Source organism: Aethalodelphis obliquidens, unplaced genomic scaffold (genome assembly GCF_003676395.1).
Source record: "Aethalodelphis obliquidens isolate GAN/ISIS:26980383/991018 unplaced genomic scaffold, ASM367639v1 scaffold3, whole genome shotgun sequence".
In the NCBI taxonomy this organism is placed as follows: Eukaryota; Metazoa; Chordata; class Mammalia; order Artiodactyla; family Delphinidae; genus Aethalodelphis; species Aethalodelphis obliquidens.
In genome coordinates, this window is record NW_020837947.1 from 42,980,467 (window position 1) to 43,004,790 (window position 24,324).

The window sequence follows — 24,324 nt, forward strand, 5'->3', positions numbered from 1 at the left end:
CCCAAGAGCTGTTTCATATTTTTAATTCAGGGATCAAGATAGCGTTATCTTGTAACCTTGAGGCAAGAACGTGTCTTTGTCATCCTCCATAGCTCTGAGTTTGGCGCGCTGTAGCATTATAAGCCCTTTATTGATAACGTAATAGAGTGCTACTCAGTCAGGCCCTGGATAGTGGGTATTGTGGATTCGTGTAATGCCCTGGGACTTGCCCTCTCCTCGTAAATTAGGCGTTGGAACCTTGTCGGGAAGATGCAAAAAGACTACGACTCCCAGAATGCACTACAACCCAGATTGGCGTGAAGCGGTGCATGCTGGGAGTCCTTCCCTTCCGGGGAATAGAAAAAGAGCTTTTTTATACGTTCCTGGAGGCTGAAGCTTTTCGGAGTCCCTGGTTCTCTTCTCGGTTCACCGTGAGTCTCTGGGTAGAAAGAGGGCCTGCCTCAGTCTTTTAGGCCGGGAAAGGTAATCGACGCCGCGCACGAACTCCTCTGCCCGCAAGCCAGACGGCGTCAGCCGCGGGATCCGAAGAGGAAGCCAAGCACAGGGCAGTGTGGCCGGCCTGTGGCCGGCTGTCCAGGCCAGTAGGAAGTGACCGTCCAGCCAAGGTTCCCTGGGCCCAACGCTTTGACCCAGTTAGTATCGGGGCTGGTTTCCTGTCCTGGCCCGGGATGCTGGCATGGACCCTTGGGTAGGCTCCGGCACCTCTCGCCGGCCTCCGTACTTCTCTCATCCCCTTGTTGTGATCTAAGTGTTAGGGAGTTGAAGCGCATCATTGTGCGTCCAGCTGTGTCCCAGCCCGGGGAACGTAGAAACTTCTCTGCGTGTGACGTTCTTCCCACTGGGGGTTTGGGAGAATTTTCATCTAAAATCAGAGACTATTTTCACTTACCTGAAGGGAAATGGAAAAAAGGACAAAGTTGGGAGTTCTTAGAAAGCTACATTTATTTAAATGATGGGAATAATTTTCTTATTTTTCATTTCCTGTTTGTTTTCTGAATAGTTTTTAGCTGAACGTAGTCTGTAGTAGAAAGGTTGTGATGGTGATTGCTTTTTGAAAATTACTTTTAGCAAAATCACCTTTGTGTCAGTAGCCAGTACATTATTTGTCCGTAAAACCCAGAAATGACTGCTGATTTAGTACAACTCGTTTTGTAGACCGAACCTCAAAGAGGTGAGATGTCTCACCTAAAATTATGAAACCTGAGATTATAATCCAGTTCTCTTTGACTCTGGAATCAGTGCTGTTTTCTATGATGCTCACTCTGCTTTTATTTCTTTGGGTGGAGAGTACAGCCTCTGGAGAGTGACTGGGTTAGCATTTTGGCTAACCATTTTCTGGCGCTGGTGACATATCTGAGCCAGGGTTTCCTCCATATAGAATGATAATAATGATGCTTGAATTGGTTTGATACATGTAAAGCTCTTTAACTGTTAACTGCTATTATAAAGATTTATTTACCCAATTCATTGTTAATAACTTTAAAGTTTTTTATTTAGATATATCAGTTGGTAAGGTTTCTTCTCTTTGTTTTCTCTTACTTGACTTATTTTACCTGGGCAAGTTTATAAACGTTATTTTTTCTCTACCTCAGTCCAGATACACACTTTTTGGAATTTTTGAAAAATTATTTACTTTAATTTGCATTATTATTGCCTTTGTTTTATCGAAACCATAAACTTGAAATACAGTAGTGAAATTTTGGTTGTGATTTATAAATAAATTTGTGTATTTGAGGAACAGTAAGTACATTGAAAATTTCTTTATCTAAATAATCCAGTTATAAATAACAAATATAATTGCTTGAAATCATTTTATAAAATGTATTTTCTTCAACTTCTACTTTCTAACTTAAAATAATATTGTATTCTTTTCTAGTTACCTGCTGTACCATGCTATCTTGCAATATATGTGGTGAAACAGTAACCTCAGAACCAGACATGAAGACTCACCTCCTAATTGTTCACATGGAAAATGAAGTTACATGTCCATTTTGCAAGTTGTCAGGTGTGAATTATGATGAAATGTGTTTTCATATTGAAACTGCTCATTTTGAGCAAAATGAACTAGAAAAAAACTTTGAGAGGATTAATACAGTACAGTGTGGAACTTCCAATAGCAGGAAGGACAGCACCCTACAGTGTAGAATGGAAGTTAATTCAAGTATTCATTCAGCTTGTGCATCTAATCATCCGAAAATTTCAGCTCAAGGCCCGCCTAACAATGGTATTTTAAAACATAAAGGCTTTCATTCAGAGAACTTAACTGAATCTAGAAAATTCCTGAAAAGTAAGGAAAAACAGTCTGACCGAACCAAAATTAAAGGATCAATTTATGAAGCAATGTATAGTCCTCCTGAATGTCCATTCTGTGGAAAAATAGAAGGTTGTAGTCAAGATATGGAAACTCATGTGAAAACAGAGCATGCCGATCTTTTAGACACTCCATTAGAAGGTAAAGTATTCGTTTTATATAATAAGTAAGTAGCAGTAGTCTCAGTTTAATATGTGGTGTCCCAAAAGTTGATTTGTAAATGAGATCACTAAAAATGTGTTTTCAATTTGTTTATAACATTGTTCATTTGCCATTATTGCAATATGAAAATACAATAATGGAAAAGAGTTTTGATGCAAATAGTAAATGTTTCAGCTACATTGAAAATAGTTTTAGAAACTTTCTGAGGAGAAATACACTCAGAGTCCAGTTTGCAGAGGCCATTTTTTTTTTTTTTTTTTTGTGGTACGCGGGCCCCTCACTGCTGTGGCCGCTCCCGTTGCATAGCACAGGCTCCGGACACGCAGGCTCAGCGGCCGTGGCTCACGGGCCTAGCCACTCCGCGGCATGTGGGATCTTCCCGGACCGGGGCACGAACCTGGGTCCCCTGCATCGGCAGGCAGACTCTCAACCACTGCGCCGCCAGGGAAGCCCTGCAGAGGCCATTCTTTTATTTACCACCAGCCCAGTGGCATCTGAACTGTCTGGAACTCAGATTTTGTAACCAAGTTCTAGTTTGATTCTGTTATGATCAGAGAACAAACTTTATGGTTTAAGTTCTTTTGAATTTCTTGAAACTTGTTTTATGGCCTAAGGTATGGTATATGGTCTATCTCAGCACATGTTCCATAGACACTTGGGGAAAAAATGTGTGTTCTGTGGTTGTTGGGTCGAGTGTTCTATATTTGTCAATTAGGGTATGTTGTTTGATCGTGTTCAGATCTTCCATGTCCTTGCTGATTTCCTGTCTAGCAGTTCTACCGGTTTTTGGAAGGGAGTTGAAGTCCCTAATTATAATTGTGTATTTGTCTGTTTTTCCTTTCAGCTCTATTAGGATTTGTTTCATGTATTTTGAGGCTCTTTTATTGGTGCATACACATTTAGAATCATGTATTTCTTCGATACCATTGAGTTTTTAAGAGTAATTTATATATTTTGGATGCAAGTCCTTTATCAGATAATGTTTTATGCAAATATTTTTTCCTGGTCTGAGGCTTGTCTTTTCATTCTCTTAACAGTGTCTTTCACAGCACAGAAGTTTTTACTTTTAATGAAGTTCAACTTACTTGATTTCTTCTTTCATGGGTTGTGCTTTTGGTGTTGTATCAAAACTCCTTGCCAGACCCAAGGTCACCTTTCCCATGTTATCTTCTAGAAGTTTTAGAGTTTTGAATTTTACATTTAAGTCTGATTCATTTGAGTTAATTTCTATTAAAGGTTAAGGAGAGTGCATAAATTCATTTTTTGAAATCTAATAAATGCTATTTTTTAGGGAAGTTTCAGGTTCACAGCAAAATTGAGTAGAAAGTACAGAGATTACCCATATACCCCCTGTCCCCTTATCCTCACAACCTTCTCCATTATTCAACAACCCATACCAAGTGATAGTTTGTTAAAATCAGTGAATCTACATTGACACATCAATATCACTCAAAGTCCATAGTTTACATTAGGATTCACTCTTGGTGTTATATATTCTACAGGGGTTTTTTTGGGTTTTTTTGTTTGTTTGTTTTGCGGTATGCTGGCCTCCCACCGCTGCGTCCCCTCCTGTCACGGAGCACAGGCTCCGGACACGCAGGCCCAGCGGCCATGGCTCACGGGCCCAGCCGCTCCGCGGCACGCGGGATCCTCCCAGACTGGGGTCGAACCCGCATCCCCCGCATTGGCAGGCAGACTCCCAACCACTGCGCCACCAGGGAAGCCCTATTCTACAGGTTTTGACGAATGTATAATTACACGAACCCACCATTTAGTATTTAGTATCATACAGAATAGTCACACTGCCCTAAAATTCCTCTGTGCTCCACCTATTCATCCTTCCCTCCCCCTGGCAACCACTGATCTTTTTACTATCCATATTTTTGCCTTTTCCAGAATGTCATATAATTGGAATCATACAGTATGTCGCTTTTTCAGATTGGTTTATTTCACTAAGTAATGTACATTTAAGATTCCTCCATGTCTTTTTATGGCTTGATAGCCCATTCTTTTTTTTTTTAAGCGTTGAATAATATTCCTTTGGATGTGCCACAGTTTATTTATCTGTTCACCTACTGAAGGACATCTTGGTTGCTTCCAGGTTTTGGCAATTATGAATAAAGCTGCTATAAATGTCCATGTACCGGTTTTTGTGTGGACAGAAATTTTCAATTCATTTGGGTAAATACAAGGGAATTCATGATTCTGGATCATATGGTGACAATGTGTTTAGTTTTATAAGAAACTGCGAAACCCTTCCAAAGTGGTTGTACCATTTTGCATTCCCACCAGCAGTGAATGAGAGGTCCTCGTGCTCACATCCTTGCCAGCATTTTGTGTTGTCAGTGGTCCAGATTTTGGTCATTCTAATATATGTGTAGTGTTATCTTGTTTTAATTTGCAGTTCCCTAATAACATAATAACATTTTCGGTACCCAGTATCAGCCAAGTCTTGGTCTTGTAGAGGTACCATTTCTTCTGTCTTGGGCATGCTCCCAACTAGGGCATTTGATCCCAGTGTCCTGCTTTTTTGCTGAATGCTTGAATTCTGCATGTCACCACGCAGTTTGGAGGGTACTGAGAATCCAGCCCCCAAAGTCCATATCTGAACTGGTCTCTACTTACCATTTGATTTTCCTTTTTCCTTTTCTTTTCTTGTTTTGACTACGGAGCTAAATGTTTATTATTAATATTTTCCTTTATTGTAAGAGGTTTGTGCTTATGCTCAGGCTTTCATCTTGACCCTAGAAGTAGAAAAATTGCTTTAAATCCAACTACAAAGAGCTTTTACTTATTTAATAAAGTTAGTGGGTAGTAGAGTCTTTGACTTGGGGTGAAAAATTTTAAGGTTTTAAAAATCAAACCAACTAAATTATATCTCTAATACAGATTGTAATCAACCACTCTATGACTGCCCTATGTGTGGGCTCATCTGTACAAATTACCATATTCTCCAAGAACATGTTGACTTGCATTTGGAAGAAAGCAACTTTGGACAAGGTATGCCTATATATTTAAAGATAAGAATGTCATGATTTAATTTCTACTTCCTAGGATACTATCTACTTTTTAGATTAGTGTTATAGAGGGAAAAAAAAACCCACACTGGTTAAAAATAAATCTGTCCCTTAAAAAATTCTAATACCGCTTCAACTTTTTAAAGAAGTTCTTTCACAGAAAAGTTATAAAGGATGAACTATTGTGACTAACAACTGAACTAGGGGTGTGAATCCAGGGTTTTGACCTAGAACATCAGTATTTAGAAGACAGTGAAATATTGTACAATTTAAAAAACTTTTTGATTTATAAGTTGAGACCATTCTTTCAGCAGCTGGAAGTAGTTGAATTTAGCATCTTGTCAGTAAAAATTGTTTATGAACTAGGAAGCTGCCATATGGCACATATAATTTTAAAAAGAATATGAACTATGAGACTTAAAAGTTTTTCAAGTGCATTTTCAGATACTCTTCTAGTTTCTTTATTACCACCTACTAGTTTTATAAGAGATTCTAAAGTTTTCCTCTGTCCCCTATTTTTTTTAATAGTGGTATTGATTAAGTAATCATGAGGGTGCCTTAGAAGTGGAAAGATCCTATATGATTTTCACAATTCCATTGAAACAAAATGTAATGTAGACCTAAAGAGAAACCAATTGTGTTCTACTGGATTTCAGTTTCTTAGGGTACATAGATATCTCCTGTTAATGCAGGGGTTTTTAGTGTTCATTATCAATGATCCTAGCACCACTTAGTGATGTCCAGGGACAGCATTACCTGCTCACTCAGCCTAATACGAAGATGAGAATTACTGGAGTAAAGATGGAACAGTTCTCTACTGTGGTGGTTCTTTACTAATTACTATGGAAGAATAAATCTCTGAAGTTGAGAGTCTAATAGTTCTTACTTTGTTTATGATAAGCTTTGTATGGGTACATAAATTATTCTGTAAGCCTGTAGTGGGTAATGAGAGAAAAATATGGTCTGAGTGAATCACTGTTGATAGCTTCAGAAGTATGCTAAGAATCAGTTTTGAATTGCATATTTCTACCAGTGGAAGTAGGGACAAATTAGGAAGATGTAGCAGAGGCTGAGAGATTTGAAAGGAAAGAAAGAATATTCAAATACATAATTAAACCATCAAATTGGGAGGTCAAGGAGATGCTGGCCAGAAGACACTCATTAATGGATCTGTGGGACACTGGGTAGAGAGGAAAAAGGGCAAGATGTTCCATAGTTGTACTATTTGCTTAGGGGTCAGACTGTAATTAAGTTACAATCTAATATCTGTACTTTGCAAACTTATATTTTTACCTTCTTTATTATTTCCTTCCTCCCCCTAGTATTTCTTTTAAAAACCAATATGCCTTATTTTTGTTAATGAGGGGCACTGCTCAAGGGTGCTACTTAATTTCTCTAAGTTCTGGTTTCCTTAGTAGATAATAATACCTAACTTCCTAAGGTTGTTATGAGGATCCAAATGAGATAATTAATAAGAAGTGCCTGTCACAGCCTAAACACTCAGCGAGTATTAGCGATTTAAGTGGAGGTTATACCCTTACAGAAGCAGTCCAAGTTCTGCTAGATTTGTTCTCAGTGTTTCTGTGACATCGTAGTCATGAATAAATGGCAAAATAATAGCATTTACTCCTTTTAAAAAATATGTATTAACATATAAGTGAGCCTTTATTTCAGTAGTTATTTTATTCTAAACATTAAAAATGTATAATAGGTATGGATAGAGTCCAGTGTTCTAGAGATCTGGAATTGGCTCAACAGCTTCAACAAGAAGAAGACAGAAAGAGGAGATCTGAAGAATCAAGACAAGAAATGGAAGAATTTCAGAACCTGCAGGTACAAAGATTAATAGCAATTATATTATTTTGGTTTGGTTAGAGTTCTTATTTTTCAAACATGCTATCAAGCCTTCAGCCTATTATTTTTGTCTTTATTATACAAAATATTTTTTTACATATATTTTTTATAGTTCATAACAGCCACCATTTATAAGTACTCATTCTGGTCATGTACTAGGGTGAACACTTCGTATAAAGTATCTTAAAATCTTCAGTGCTCCATGAAGTTATTTTAGACTTTTTTTTTAACAGAAGATGAAGAAATGGAGACATAAAGTACTTAAGTAGCTTAACTTGCTCAGGGTTTGGCAGTATTAAATGGTAAAGCCTGGATATAAACCTATGTCAATGGGAAAAATGAGGAAATTGAGACTCGGAATTTTAAGTGTTTGTATAGGTACTTAAAACAGAAACTTAGAATTAATGTCTCCTGAGTCTTAAATTCTTTTAGTGATTGCAATTCAGGCATTTAGAAAGAACCATTTTTAATGGAAAATGCTTTTTGATGATGTTTGAGACTTCATTTTTTTTAGGTGAGTGGTGGTATCTGTTGAACTAAACTGGTAGCATCTATTATATTTTTAATGCATTAAAAATTTTAACATCTTTTTCTACTTTTTTCAGACCTAATTTGCTGTAGACTATGATGTCATCTGTGTTAATAATGCTCATATAGTTTTTGAGTGTTCTTTTTCTATGTGCTAATAGGGTAATGTATGAGTAAAAAGGGTTTATGATTGAATAGGTTTGAAAGTGTCCACTTAAACAGGTTTGTGTACTTGGGGTCTTCTCAAAGCCTTTAAAATACTAATATGCATTGTACATATCGTAATCTTCCTGATCTTATTTGACCTCTTACTTTTTTTTCTCCAGTATCTTAGACATGGCTATTCTTCCTTTGGAATATCTAATTTAGGCTATTTTTCTCATTCATGATTCATTTATTTGCAAAATTATTTTCCCACCAGGATTCAGAGGAGAAAAGAAAGTTGGCTTTTCCTAAGTCGTCTTTGCCTTATATAATTTTGAAACATTTATCAATACAAAAACTTTTCGGTGTTTAAGGGAGTTTATTATGTAAGTTTGCAGGTTACTTGTTCAGATCTCAGAAATGTTTTCCATAGGGGCTGTTTTAACATATTATTGTCAGTGTGCAAAAACATAGTTCATTCACTACATAGAATGAATACCTGAATGAATTATGGATTAAGTAGGCCTTTGTAGGCTAGCCTAGGAACCAAATAACAAGTACTGACAGGTTGTCTTGAAAAAATCAGCAGTATGGTCAGAACTCATCTGCCTTTCACAGTACCATTAGTAGGAAGACAGGATTCTCTACTTTCCCTACTACAAGGAAAACAAGTCTCTTACCATGATGGTTGTTTGTAGAGAAAGGCTATTATTAACTTAGGGATTTTTTTGTGTGTGATTTATTTTTCATAAAAATCTTTAAGTTGACTTGTATAAATGTCTATAAACCAGAATGTTTCAAAATATATTTCCAGATATAAAAAATAGTGGGAAGTTTCCATCCTCATTAATGTAAAGGGACATAAAAATTAAGTCATTTGTTTTTATGTTCGATAGAGACAATATGGTTTAAATAATTCTGGAGGGTACAAGCAACAGCAGCTACGAAATATGGAGATAGAAGTAAATAGGGGAAGAATGCATCCATCTGAATTTCATAGAAGAAAAGCTGATATGATGGAATCACTAGCTATTGGTATTGATGATGGAAAAACAAAAACTTCTGGTGAGTATTTAAACATCCAAATCATGGTTTTAATATTCCATACACACTGAAGTAATAATCAGAATTATTTGAATTTTGTGTAATTTTCATAACCCATAGTTTATATAGTTTTAGGTGAGACTGTGTGTTCAAGTAATTTTTTGTTTGTTGTTTTAAAACTCCTGAACTTTTATTTTTATAGTAAATAATTCACTTAAAAATAATTCACTTTTATATTGTGTCAATTTATTTGACATTTGGAAACAAACCTTTTAGAAAAGTTTTTAAGTGCTTACTATGTTCTAGACAATTGCTGTCTAGTAGAATGTGAGCCACATAAATAATTTTAAATTTCCAGTAGTCACATTAGAAAAAGTAAAAAGGACTAGGTGAAATTAATTTTAATATTTTTCCAGCGTGTCCATAATATGTCAACATGTAATAGGTATTAAAAACTGTTAATGGGATGTTTTACAATTCTTCAAAATCCAATGTGTATTTTACTTTGTAGGGCATCTCAGTTTGGACAAGCCACACTTCAGGTGTTCAAATAGCCACCTGTAAATAGTTTCTACCGTATTGTTCAGTACAGTTTTAGATACTAAGACCTTTATATATATTGTATCATGTAACTCTCAAAAGAAAAATCTTGTGTACTGTTCGATTTTTCTGGATGAGGTCATTGTGACTTAGGTTAAATTACTTTCCCAAGGTAAGGTTACATAGCTAGTTATTGGCCCAGCTGGTATTCACAATCAGATCTGTCTTGTTCCAAAGAATGCCATTTTTCCTGATGTTTTTAACATTTTTTTTTGACATGTCTGTTAGTATAGTTTAAAAAAAAACCAAATTATATGGAAACAGCTTTGTTCCCACCACCCAGTTTTTACGAAATTTAATGTTTTAAAGCTGTAAACCCTTTCATATGTATTTTAAACCCCTTGCGTACCCCTCATTCATTCTGATTTCTGTCCTCCACAAAGGGAATCATTATCCTGAATTTGGTATTTATCAGTCTCATATATGTTTTAATAATTTTATCTTATATGTAGGTTTCCATAATAATACTTAATCTTTTATATTTTAAACTACGTGTAAATTGGTATACAATATGTATGCTTTAATTGGATTTGCTTAAATATATTGATTCTTATAACTGTACTTCATTCATTTTGATTGCTGTATAGAATTTCCTTGTATTACTTAGGTTGTTTCCAGTGTTTTATTCTTACAAATTGTGAACAGGTTTCCCCCTCAAGAGTTTCTCTAACATCCAGACTGGAAATACTAGATTAAAGGGTATTTGCATAATTAACTTTGTTAAGGGTGTTATGGAGTTGTTTTCTAAAATGGTTGTAATCTACATTAGCATCAGTGTGTTCTGACTTATACTTTGTATCGTGACACTTTTTAATTTTTGCCATTTAATAGGGCATGAGAGGAGGATACATCTCTTAATTGTATTTCTCGGATTACTCCTGAGTTAGTTTCTTCTGTAAATAACCTAGTCCCTTCCTTTTCCCCTTCTCTGTTGGGTTGTTTGTCCTTTTCTTATTGATTTTTGGAAGTCCATTAAGTATTCAGGATACTAATTCTTCATTGATTATATGAGGAGCAAATATCTTCTTCAAATCTATAATTTGCCTTTAAATTTTGTACATGGTGTCTTCAATTAGACAGAATTTTAAATTTGAATATAATTGAATTTCTTAATCTTTCCCTTTATTTGTTTTCTAAGTGTCTTGTTTAAGAAACCCCCCCATCTTTGAGATCATAAACATACCCCTTTATATTGTCTTTAAATATTTATACCCTTAAAATGGATAACCAACAAGGACCTACTGTATAGCACAGGGAACTCTGCTCAATATTATGTAACAACCTAAATGGGAAAAGAATTTGAAAAAGAATAGATACATGTATATGTATAACTGAATCACTTTGCTGTACACCTGAAACTATCACAAAATTGTTAATCAGCTATACTCCAATATAAAATAAAAAGTTTTTAAAAAAGTATATATTTTTTTAAAAAGATAGTTCCTTCACATAGATCATGGTATTTTTTTATGCCAACTGGAAGTGATTTTAGCACATAAAAATCAACTCACTGTGATAAACCATAATATGGAAAAGAATATTATATGTATAACTGAGTCACTTTGCTGTACAGTAGAAATTAACACATTGTAAATCAACTGTACTTCAATCAAATAAACTAAAATTAAAAAAAATAGAACAAAACAAAAGAAAAATTTATGCCTGCTTTTCATATTCAGGAATTCCCTGGTGGTCCGGTGGTTAGGACTCCGCACTTCCACTGCAGGGGGCACAAGTTTGATCCCTGGTTGGGGAACTAAGGTCCCGCAAGCGGCACTGCCAAAAATATAAAATAAAATAAAGTAGCCGTTACTAAAAAAAAAAATTATACCTTGCTTTTCATATTTTGACTTTTAATCAACTTGGAATTTATTTGTGCATATGTCTGTGTGAGAGAGAGGGAAGGAGGGAAAAAGTTGAGTGAGCGAAAGAGAAGGTATGGATCTAATTTTTCCCCTTATTTGTAGTGATACTTATAATACTAAGTTGTCATTGCTTGTTTATCTCAGTACCACTTAGCAAATCTGTACTGTCTCCATGTATTTGTAACACATGTCATATTTTCATATATCCATACGTCTGTTTCTGAAGGCTGTCTTTATACTTCAAGGGTCTCCCTGCAGAAAGTTTCCATACAGGATAGGACTTCCCAGCAGATGTGTAATATGATGCATTAGGGTATATAGGAAGAAAATATTAGAACTTCTACTTGTCTTTAATTTATGGTATCCTTTAATTTCTGTTTATACATATGTTTTAGAGTTACTGGAGAATATAGTAGTGTATGTATAATTTAAAATAAATATATCTGTAAAAGATTGAAGAACACTGACCTGTAATGTACTGTGTCCTTTTTATTTAGAAGTAATCGATTTAGTGCTAAAGATTTTTTTTTACTCCCTTCACTCATTTCTCCCATCCCCCCACATCCTGCCTCTGGCAAAGACCAGTCTGTTCCCTGCATCCATGAGCTTGTTTTTGTTGTGGTGGTGGTTGTTGTTTTGTTGTTGTGTTTTTAGATTCCACATGTAAGAGAGATAATGCAGTATCTGTCTTTCCCTGTCTGACTTACTTCACTTAGCATAATGCCCTTAAGGTCCCTCCACTGTTACAAATGGCAAGATTTCATTCTGTTCTGTGGCTAAATAATATTCCATTGTATGTATGTATGTGTGTGTTATCTCTTCTCATTTTGTTTTTTGTTGTTGTTGTTACATTAATTTTTTTTTTATTGGGGTATAGTTGATTTACAATATTATATTAGTTTCAGGTATACAACATAGTGATTCAGTACTTTTTAGATTAAAGTTATTATAAAATATTGGCTATATTCCTTGTGCTGTATAATATATCCTTGTAGCTTATTTATTTTATACATAGTAGTTTGTACTTCTTAACCCCCTACCCCTATTTTGCCCCTTTTTCCTTCTCTCTCCACACTGGTTAACCACTGATTTGTTCTCTATATATGTGAGTCTGTTTCTGTTTTGTTACATTCCTTTGTTTTATTTTTTAGATCCCTCATATAAGTGATAACATACAGTATTTGTCTTTCTCTGACTTATTTTACTAAGCGTTATTACCCTTCAGGTCCATCCATGTTGTTGCAGATGGTGAAATTTCATTCTCTTTTCTGGCTGAGTAGCATTCCTTTGCGTGTATGTATGTGTACCACAATTTCTTTATCCATTCATCCTTCAGTGGACACCTAGGGTCTATATCTTGTTTATTATAAACCGTTATGCAGTGAACATAGGGGTGCATATATCTTTGCAAGTTAGTATTTTTGTTTTCTTCTGAAACAGATTGGCTTGCTGTGTCATATGGTAGTGAAATTTCTGGATCATATGGTAGTTCTAGTTTTATTTATTTGAGGAACCTCCATACTGTTTTCAATAGTGGCTGCAACAGCTTTCAAAAGTATGCAAATATATACAGTCCTGTTGGACTGCTAGTATAAGGCCTGCTGACCAGGTGATATGGCAGTGTCCCCTGGGTGACAATCGCAAAAATCAGGGTTGCACACAAGTGTATGGGCTCTTTTCTGGAAGTTACTGGTAAGCTGGAGTAAGAGGGAGAATGCCAAGGTGGCATCCACAGCCTTCGTTCCTTGAGAGCAGCTCCCTAGTCCACTAGATATGTGCCAATCCTGAAGCTTGCCCCCCAGGCTGAATCTCTAAGACAAAGAAAGAGGCTGCCTTCAGAGAAAGACTTGGGGATATGCCTCAGTTTTTTTGTCTGTGCAGTGCCCTGGAGATGGCGGCCTTCTAAGAATTGTCTTCCCGATTGCCATAGTCCTGTGAGACCCAGGAATGCAAGCCCTCCTGGCCACCAGAATCAGGCTGTCAGGGTGGCAGCTGTGAAAGCTGGGGTACCAGGCGTAAAAACCAGGACACCAGCCGTGTGTAAGGCTCCCCTCCAGGAGACACTGGCTCTCTGAAAACTTCCCTAACCTTGGGAAGGAAAAAGAAATCCAGATCCAGGAAATCCAGACTTCCAAATAAAATTTGTATTTTTTGTTAGTTATGCAGATGTTAATTGAAGCTGCTCTCATTTGAAGAGTCTCATTATTTTAACATTCTATATTCTATATAGAATAGAATAGAATTTAACAGAAGGTACATTCATCTTGGAAAATATCTAAAGACATTTAGGTGCTAAGAAATAAAAACTTTAATTATGAGGAAATTTTCCTTTAAAAGCAAGTGCTATGATGTGGTTACTAGGACAGTATTACATACACAATGAGGCATCATTGAGTTAGTAATAACTATGCCAAAGTATATTAGAATGTACATTACTTTTTTTCCCTATTTTTCTGTTATTCCACCTCACTCTTAAATGTCTCTCAAATCTTGATCTCTTTATCAAAGTCTGTGATACTGAATCTCACATTAATTTCTCTGAATTCCTAGAGTACCCGTTCCATGCTACAACATTTAGTACTCAGTTATATAGCATTTTAATTGTTCTTTTTCTTGACGGTGAGTCTAATCTTTTTAAGTTCCCTGGAAATGGTTATAATGGTCTATATTTCTGTCCTTCATAGTGTAGGCACAGCTACAACTCTTGGTTCCTTTAATTGTTTTGATTTATTGACTCTGCCTTCTTAAAGACAAAAACCCATTTTCCTATAGGATAATCTTCATTCAAGTAAAGTATTTAGTGATTGCCTTTTTGGTGCCATGTTCTATGTGAGAAAGTATGGGCTATCCAAATAAGATTTTCCTGCCAATAAGCTTCCCAGAGTCTGTAAAGTATGCACAAAGAACTGTAGAATTCTGCCATGAAATATGACCAGTACCTAGGAGGCACAAGTAAAATGTAGTGATTGTTCAGAAAAAGAGGACCTTTTTGTTTGGGGTTATGGAATCAGGAAAAGTGTTTACAAAGACTGTAGCATTTGCTTCTGAAGGTATCAGTAGGATTTTGAAATATAGGGAGAATTACTAGAAGGAAGAAAGGGATAGAATCAGATGTACCCTGTCCTAACACCTTGTTATTCATGCTATAGCACTTATTATAATCTGGGTCCAGGAGGTTTTAAGGAATATTGTCATAATACTTTGTATCCTCAATGCTTAGCATAGTGCTAAGTATTTTAAAAGTGCTTAGTAAATATTGTAATTGAATGAAAACTCCATGGTCAAAATCATGTTCAGTTAGGCCACAGCCAAAATTGTGGCAAGAAGAGTGGTTTGAAATAAAGATAAGTTAGAGGATAGCCTGCTGTGGGCTTCATATACCATGGATTAAAACTATTCCATGGGTAATAGGAAGCTATTGAAGTTTTTAAATTGAGAGCAAATTGACTAGGACTGAGCTTCAGAAAGAATGATGTCCAGCAGAATGTATAATAAAATGGGGGGTCAAGAACATTCATTCAGCAGTGTACTTTTATGTGCTGGCCCTGCAGATGCAGAAGTGAAGGAAGCAAACAGTTTCAATTCAGCATAATAAAGTAATATGCTAGTATTAGGAAACTCTCATAGTAGTAAATAAGCAGGACAATAACCAAGATTATATCAGTAAAAAGATAAAGAAGATGGAATCGACAGGATTTAGATGTGGCCCTTGAGAAAGAGGTTGATATTAGAAATATATGAGACAGCCATAGAAAGATGATATTCCTCTAAACTTTCTAAATCTCTTTTTCACTTTAGGAATTATGGAAGCACTTTATAGGTATTATCAGAATGCTGCCACAGATGTGAGGCGTGTGTGGCTTTCTACAGTAGTGGATCACTTTCAGTCATCTTTTGGTGACAAAGGTTGGGGTTGTGGTTACAGAAATTTCCAGATGCTGCTTTCATCATTATTACAAAATGATGCTTATGATGATTGCTTGAAAGGTATGTGAAATACGATACCCTGAACTTATCATCTGATAAAGTACATTTGATGTGGAATGAATTAATATATAGTAGGCACAATTAATAGCTTTAATAAAGATGTATTTTAGTGGATATTTACATTAAAAACCTGAATTCTGGTTGAAGGAAGAGAAAATGATATGGTAGAAGATGTCAGAAATAATGGCATAAAAACTGTAGGTTCCTGTAGAATGTATGGTGTACTGCTAAATGATATTATTCAGTACTTTACTGTCATATTACATATTTGCTTTGTATAATTTTAGGTATGTCAGTTCCTTGCATTCCAAAAATTCAGTCTATGATTGAAGATGCATGGAAGGAAGGTTTTGATCCCCAGGGTGCCTCTCAACTTAATAACAGGTTACAGGGAACAAAGGCCTGGATTGGAGCATGTGAAGTATATACACTTCTGACCTCCCTAAGGATAAAGTATGTACCTAAAAAACCAAGTTAATGTTATTGTCATATCTGGGAAATTTTTGTTATTGTGGTTTTTTTTTTAATCAAAGGGATAGTTAAAAAATAAAATTTAAGTAGGATTAAAATGAAAGACTTACAATGAAAACCAGCAACTCATTCCCCATTTCATGCTCTTATCTATTCTCTAGTCCTGTCTCTCAGAGGCAGCTGTCACTTCCATTGTTTTTTTGTTTGTTTGTTTTTTTTTTTTGCGGTATGGGCCTCTCACTGTTGTGGCCTCTCCCGTTGCGGAGCACAGGCTCTGGACGAGCAGGCTTAGCGGCCATGGCTCACGGGCCCAGCCGCTCCGCGGCATGTGGGATCTTCCCAGACCGGGGCGCGAACCCGTGTCCTCTGCACCAGCAGGCGGACTCTCAACCACTGCGCCACCAGGGAAGCCCACTTATATTGTTTTTAAATAATATGCTTTCATGGCCTTTTCTTGGTTTGTCACTTTTAGACATTGTCTGTTGCATTCTCCTTATATCTCCCATCTGTTTCCCCTCAATTTTTGTAATATGGTTAAATCTCAGTTTTTATTAAGTTAAAGTCAGGGTTTACATCATGACTGTGTAAATATTATTCATTGCTGATTTTATATCTTTCCTGAAAAGCTTTTTAAAATTTTCTTTGAGTTAAGAATTGCCTTTCCTTTTCCGTTTTACAGTTTGGCTGCATCATGGTCAAATTTTTCCAAAAACTCCATTTATCATGAAATCTGAGGTGCTCCTTATTCCTGGACACCTTTTTCTTGAAGCTGTCTTTCCTCTGCTCTAGTCTGCATTATTTGCCTTCTAGATCCCTTCCACAGCTCTAATCATGTTGCATTTCTTCACTGTTTTCTTGAATTGGGTCCTGGATTTTTCCTGGATTCCATGTCTCTCTCTTTTTTGGATTACTCTCTTTTGCTTGAACACTTCCTTTATTAGCCTTCTAAGAAATGGTACCTAGTCTTATTACGTAAGTGATAGTTTGTGTGGCTGTATTATTCTTAACCCAAAATCATTTTCAAATCAGATCAAGTTGTTACTCTGTTGACTTCTAGCAATCAGTATTACTAAAGAGAAGGTAAGCTGCCATCTGATTTTTGTTCCTTTGTGTATAACCTATTTATTTTCTCTGGAAGTTTTTTTGCATCTTTTCTTAGCCCCGATACTATGAAAATTCACCATTGGATGTGGGGCTTTGATTCATTGTGTTGGGCATTTGTTTTTCCTTTTGAATCTGGAATTGTAGGCTATAAGATCTCAGTATAGTGGTTAAGGGCTTAGACTTTTTGAAGTAAGATTGCCTACAATTGATTCTAGCTTTCTGCCTGCTAGCTCTACGACTTAACTTGTCCTAGTCCCACCATTGATAAAAGAACATGTAAATAGTTACTGCTTCATAGAGTTGTAGTGATAATTAAATGAGATAATAATGTCCTTAGGACTATGACTGGCATGTAGTAAGAGCTTAGAGGTTAAATGTTGTTTGATAATTATGATCCCTCCATTTTCTTTATTTTTCTTTCTGGAACTCCTGTTAGTTGGCCACTGAACTTCTTTGACTTTCTTTGATTTTGTTTTACTATCTAACTTTACTCAACGTTATCTCCCAGCTACTCTATTGAAATTTTTATTTTAACAATCATGTTTTTAATTTTAAGGGGTAATTTCATACCATCGTATTCTTTTATGGTTGTAAAATTTTTTTCCAACATTTTCTTTTTTTCTATTCCTTGCATTTTTCTGTATCCTCCATGTTAAATTGCTTTCATGTCTATTTATTTTAGTCTTTTCCATTTGGAAGGCTTTCTTGTAACTTTTAAAAATCCTTAGCTGTCTGTTCCTAAAGTGAAGAATGAGGCACTAAAAAGCTGATTGGCGGACCTCGGCTTTCAAGAGACATCGGAGATAGATGCTTATGATCATCTTTAATGGAAAGTTTGCCTTAAGCTTCATGACTCTATATTAATTGCTTTTACTTATATTTGACCTTTTTTAAAATAGTTGTTGAGAAGTGTAAATAGTGCTCCTGTTTAAAATAGTTTGGTTTATTCATGGTTGACTTCCTCTTGAGGAAACAATACCACCATGGTCTGTTGCCAAATAGGAGATAGATAGATGTATAGATGGGGGTACATACAGGTTTTTTATGATCTTTACAGGTATTCTTTTCTTGTCTATTATTGAAATTTGAGAGAACTGACAGGAAAAATATTTAGGATATTTTTGATAGCTTCAAATGGCTGTTGAGGAATTATAATTAGAGGTCGGCTTCTAATTGATCATCGGGTTTAGAGACTTTGGAGTAAAAGTCCCTATGTCTCAGGTTATAGGTAGACTTTTAAAAATCAAGTATGACCCTCATTTACTACTAATGGAAGTTTTATATGTCAGAAAATTTTTGTAACTTTTATATCTGTCATCAACCTTAAAAGTTATTTAAATAATTTCCTCGTAAAATAAAGTTTTCAGATAAATAATAAAATTTTTATTTCTTCTTAAGAAAATGATGATGAAATAAAATTAATTCTAAATTAAGAATTTTTTGTATTTTATAACTCCATTGATGAAAAAATTTTTTTAATATTTTTCTAAATAATCCATTTTGTCAATTTTTTTTATAGGTGTCGTATTATTGACTTTCACAAGTCAACTGGCCCTTTGGGTACACACCCTCGCTTATTCGAATGGATATTGAGCTACTATTCTTCAGAGAGAGAAGGGAGTCCGAAAGTACTGTTTACATCTAAACCTCCTATCTATCTTCAACATCAAGGTTAGTATAACTTACAGATACTAAGTATAACTTATAAGACAATTTATTTTTATGAGACAGGCAATTGGCTTTTGCTTTAGGATACGTTAAGATTCTGATAATTAATGGGAGGAGAGGAGTATTGTGACATTACTCTTATTTTTAGAGCTGTATTGTCATCATGACACATTCCAGTAATGGATGATGTCCTTGGTATCTTCAGGGCCACCTGGTTCACTCTCCCTTTATTGTTCATCCTTTACATTTTCCAAGGCTTTACCTCACTTCAGTGAGGCCTTCCCTGACCATCTTTTTGAAAAATTCATCTTGTTATTCTACCCCCCTCCAACAATGGCATTTCCTATCCCTCTTCCCTGCTTTATTTTTCTTTATCTAACATGATATATATAAACTTTACCTATTTACCTTGTTTGTGGAGAATTCCTTCCTATTAGAATATAAGCTCCATGAAGGCAGAAGTGTTTGTTTTGTTTGCTTTTGTATCACTAACTGCATGGAATAGTGCCTGGCATATGGATATTTCATAAAATTTGTCGAATGGATGATTTGGATTGACAGGAGGAAAGAGAAGTAAATATTAGGAATTTCATTGTTCAGGATACAAGCTAGAAAGTTTAAGCCCTTCCCATTGAAGTTCTGGTATGTATAAATTGACTCTTGTTTACCTTTTGGAACCATGAGACTTTTTGTTCTTCAGTAGGTAAATTTCAAATCCATTCTTCTGAGATAATTTGAATAAGAAGGACTATGGGATTAGGAAAGAAAAACTAAAATATACGGCATAGTGAAAGTAGAATTTTTTGCCATGAAGCCTTTAGAAAACTAAAATTGAACAAAGAAAACTGAAAGTGTCTTAGAACTGAAAGAACTCAGATAACCTATATGTCAGAGGGACTGACTGTATTTATATTCTAAATACACATGTGCACACACACTATATATAGAAAGTGTATATAGTGTGTCTATATATGTGCGTGTTTATATATAGTAACATATCTGTATATAGCTGTACATATAAGTAGATATCACACACACACACACACACACACACACACACACATATATATATATATATAGCTCTTACTTGATTTTTTGATAGGTCATAGTCAAACAGTTGTTGGAATTGAAGAGAGAAAAAACCGAACATTATGTTTACTAGTATTTGATCCTGGATGTCCTTCTCGAGAAATGCAGAAACTCTTAAAACAAGACATGGAAGCTAGCAGTGTCAAGCAACTTCGGAAATTTGTGGGGAATTTAAAACATAAGCAGTACCAGATAGTGGCAGTAGAGGGTGTTCTTTCTTCAGAGGAGAAAATTGTAAGTATCTAAATATTTATTATGTGAAGCTTGGACAGGTTGGACTTCAGAGTATAAAATTTTTAGCTAACTCCTAACACCTCATTCTGTAACATTAGGTTGGCAAAGATATTTTGTATGTCATTTAATTTCTGGAATGAACATCTTTAAATTTCAAATGGTACCTAATTTTGTCAAATATTTTACTTGGAGCTTCACAAAAATATTTAATTTTATAATACATAATTTAATTTTTAATGTCAGGGGAGTAATGAAAAATGGCAACATATATGGTAAGAAAAAGCTAACTTAATCCAAGGAGTTCTAACTCATATTGGTCTCATAATTACTGTTTATTATATGTGATTCTAGTGATTCCTGAGGCTCTGTGTTAGGCACTTGGATATGTTGGATGAACTATTGGAGATATATATATCACACTATTGAGAGAGTGAAGTACTCTAATAGGACACATACACTTACTTATTGGATATATACAATTCCAGAAATTAACTTCAGTACAGTTACCTCTTTACCCCTTGCATTTAAGTGATGAGTAGTACATTATAGAAGAATTCCTAGGAATTGGAAACTCTCCACTTGTATAAACTGAAGCTATGTGGTAGCATATCAAGTCTAGAAAATACACAGTTCTCAAATCTTAAAGAAAAAAAAAATGTCCCTATTAGAGTACTTCACATTTGTTTCCCTCTAAAGAGAGAAGAGATAGAGCAGTAGAAAGGAGCATTTATGAAGAATAATAGGATCATGAGGGAAAGGACTAAAATTGTTTGAAATGAGAGATAGAGCTAGAGTAATCTTTTCAGCATCACAACTTGGGATATACAGGCAAGGACTGTTTAAGAGGTTCTTCAGTTTAATTACGATACGTTAGAGGTTTCTTTGCAATGACTTAAATACCAAAATTGCATTCATTTTTTTCACCCTATCGTTAATTTGGCTGAATAAAGTTAGAGGTTCATTTTAACTGTTACAAAATACCAAGATGCTTGTTCACCAATATACCGATAACTTTTGACATCATAGGTGGGGTTAAGATGTTATGGAAAAGCCCGAGTGAACTTTTTGGCCTACCCAATATCATGGAGGCTAGCTGCACATTTTATTTAGCTGTTAGCTTTCTGGTCTTGGAAAGTGAGACCTTGGTGGTGTTTCTCTGCTTGTAGCCCCATCTCTATCTCTCCTTCTCTCTGTTTTTACCTCTCTCTGACTTTGAGCCAGGATTTTTAATTTTGATTCATTATTCCATAAAAAAGGTGTTATTTTCTTTTTAATCCTTTGTGTTTTGTCTTTATCTGGAATTTTCTTTAATTTTTTAATGGCTTGGTTTTAAAAATGTTTTTCCTAATTTCCTAAATTTGAAGTTGTAATATTCCTTAAGGAATTTTCATTATCTTGGAAAAAATTCCAGATTTTTTGTATTATAAAATTAATACATACTTTAATTAATTGACTTCTCCCTTACTATTAATATTTTTTTAAATTTCTTTTCAAGGCCAGGAGACAAGCTTCTCAAGTCTTTACAGCCGAGAAGATCCCTTGAAGAAGTAAGCATTTCAGTGATTGTGGAATTTTACTTTATTTTTCAAATTCAGATATTAAACTTTTAATACAACATATGAATTCTCTAAATACTCCGTTTAATTTCTAAAATTCTAAATTATACCTTTAGTACTCCATTGTTTAGTAGTTATTCCAATAAAATATCTTGTTTGCATTGTGGGTTTTATATTTCTTATCCATGTTTCAGAAACTGGTTTTGTATTATATGACTATTTATTGGGTTCTTACTTGTGTTAGGTATTCGCAATATTTTGTGTGTATTAATTAATCTCCAAAATAGTTCTGTGAGACAGGTACTGTTATTAGCTTGTGAGGAAGCTGAAACTCTGAGAGATTAGTAATTTGCACAAGAAAGTGGTCATCATCCAGAGTGTGAACCCAGACTGCTCACCTCCAGGCTCTTACCATTATAGCATTTTGCTTTCTTCTGTATTATATATGTAATGAAATTCCCTCCTCACTACTTAGAAATAACCTTAATATTTAATAGGCATAGCTCTAAAAAGAGGGATTTACTTTTGTTAAATATTTACACTCATACTTATACAACGGTGATGTAGAGTGTTGTGTTTAATGTGTCCTGTAGGAAAGAAACTTTCAGATTCTGTTGGATTTGCCATGAAAGGTTGCAAGCTAGAATCCTACTCTGGCCAATTTAAGCAGGAGAGAATTCATTCAAATTATCAGAAGCTCACAGAATCCATAGGTAACTAGGGAACTCTGCTAGAACAAAGGCAACAGTAGGGGCTAGAATACGGCATAATTTACAGCAGGGTCAATCAGGTTAGGAGCAGAGGTAGAATGTCTGCTCAAATTTCAGATTCCAGAGAGGGCACATCTGATTAGCATGTGACTGTATGCCATGGGACAGAGGCAATTTCTCAAAAGGAAATCCGGGTAGATGAAGAAATGGATATTAAATAACAAAAAAGAAAAGCAATAAGTGTCTACTGCCCCATGAAAAAATGAACAAGAACTTATTTGAATGAAGTTCTATAAATATTATTTATGGCATCAAATACAGAAAGTTGCACTCCAAGAATGAATAATATGTATAGCTGATTCACTTTGTTATACAGCAGAAACTAACACACCATTGTAAAGCAATTATACTCCAATAAAGATGTTTAAAAAAAAATAGTGTGTATTAACAGCAAGAACTGACAAAACCATAACCTTCATAGTCTTAAAAAATAATATTGCCAGCTGGAAAATTCTGGAAGCTATCATTTCTAATATTCTGTCATCCAGACTGGTAAACAGGTTTCTACTCTATATCCCCATGCAGTTACGCTCCTTCATGCCATCATTATCTCTTACCTAGACAATGTAATAACCTCCTAAATGGGCTCCCTGTCTTGATCCTCTGTCAGTCCATCTTCCACACGGAATGCAAACCGTTCTAAAATACAAATGCGATTTTGTGACTTCCAGTTGAGTCCTCTTCATTGCTCATTGTTAAAATCCAAACATCCCACACAATCTGGGCCCTGCATACCTCTCCAGTTTCATCTCTCTCCACTCTCAAAGTTTCACTCCTTTCAGCCTAAAGACCTTTGCCAAAATACAGCTGGTGCTGCCTAGGGCCTTTACCCCCTTAGTTCTCCGCTTAGAAGGGCTTCCGCTTAGAAATGCTTCCTGAACTGCTCAAGTTTGGATTAAATGCGCCTTCTAAGTGTTTGATAAGCAACACGTTTCTCAAAGTATAGATTGCTGAGCTGCAAACCGCCAGTCTGTGACAAGATAATTATAGAAGTTACAATTGCTGACATACTTTTATTCTATTTTACACAGATAATAACCATGGATTAGCAGTTGTTTTTTTTTTAATTGGTTCTTCACCACAGAGTTTGACAGACACTGTCCTATGGTGTAATATTTGTATCACAATACCTGCTATTCTAATTATCTACCTTTATATGTTTCCCTCCTTGAATGTAAGCGTGAAGATTTCAGGAGCAATGTCTAGTTTTTAACAGTAGCCCCACAGTGCCTGGCACATCACATATAGAACTTAAAAATACTATTTTGGTTAATGGAAATAACTAATTTTAGAAAAGCAGTGGTAGAAGATATCAGTTTGAAGTCTTTGGATGTCCCAGCTGGCCGTCTTTGTGCAAATTGTTTTCCCTGAAATCAGATAAAACCAGTTTCTATAGGATGAAAGAAGAGTTACATTGAGACATTTCTTTAAGAAGCAACAAGCAAAAGAGTTAAAAAATTTGAATGTTCCCACAGTCTTTGAGCAGGTGGTGGAGTTACATACCCTCTCCCCACAGGGGGGGAATATATATATATAGATGTATATACATACACACAGTATTTGCATACAGTATCACAGATTGCTTAAGAACACACGCTCTAATTTAGTTATTTTCAATATTTTTGGTCTCAGTATTCCTTGATGCTCAAAAGATATTTACGTTCCCAAGGAGCTTTTGTGGGTTATGTATTTCCATGTTTGCCATATTAGAAATTCAACCTGAGACTTAAAAAAAAAGAGAAAAAAATATAGAGGCACATACTCCATTAGCTGCAGCCATCAAAACAGTAATGTAAGAAAATGTCATTTAGCCTCTGAAAAATCCATTGAGTATCTTTCTAAAAGTACATATTAATAGTTCTACATACAAAATTCCAAATTTTATATTTTCAAGGAATGGTATTTTGCACATCAATAGTT

The 24,324-nt window shown here is 35.2% G+C and overlaps 1 protein-coding gene across 5 annotated transcripts; it reads left to right on the top strand.

Annotated features, from left to right (window-relative positions):
* Positions 1-326: 326 nt before the first annotated feature.
* Positions 327-21,798, top strand: ZUP1 (zinc finger containing ubiquitin peptidase 1). Of its 5 annotated transcripts, none has more exons than XM_027087927.1 (10): positions 327-688; positions 1,877-2,452; positions 5,363-5,473; positions 7,202-7,323; positions 8,913-9,081; positions 15,324-15,512; positions 15,800-15,965; positions 18,607-18,758; positions 19,858-20,078; positions 21,574-21,798. In XM_027087927.1, exons 2-10 carry the CDS (start codon positions 1,891-1,893, stop codon positions 21,619-21,621), a joined length of 1,740 nt encoding a protein of 579 aa, XP_026943728.1. In that variant the 5' UTR covers positions 327-688; positions 1,877-1,890; the 3' UTR covers positions 21,622-21,798. The 5 variants fall into 5 exon arrangements, with proteins under 5 accessions (XP_026943728.1, XP_026943721.1, XP_026943749.1 ...); XM_027087920.1 differs by having other exon boundaries at positions 327-632; XM_027087948.1 differs by having other exon boundaries at positions 327-632; positions 1,877-2,005.
* Positions 21,799-24,324: the final 2,526 nt, after the last annotated feature.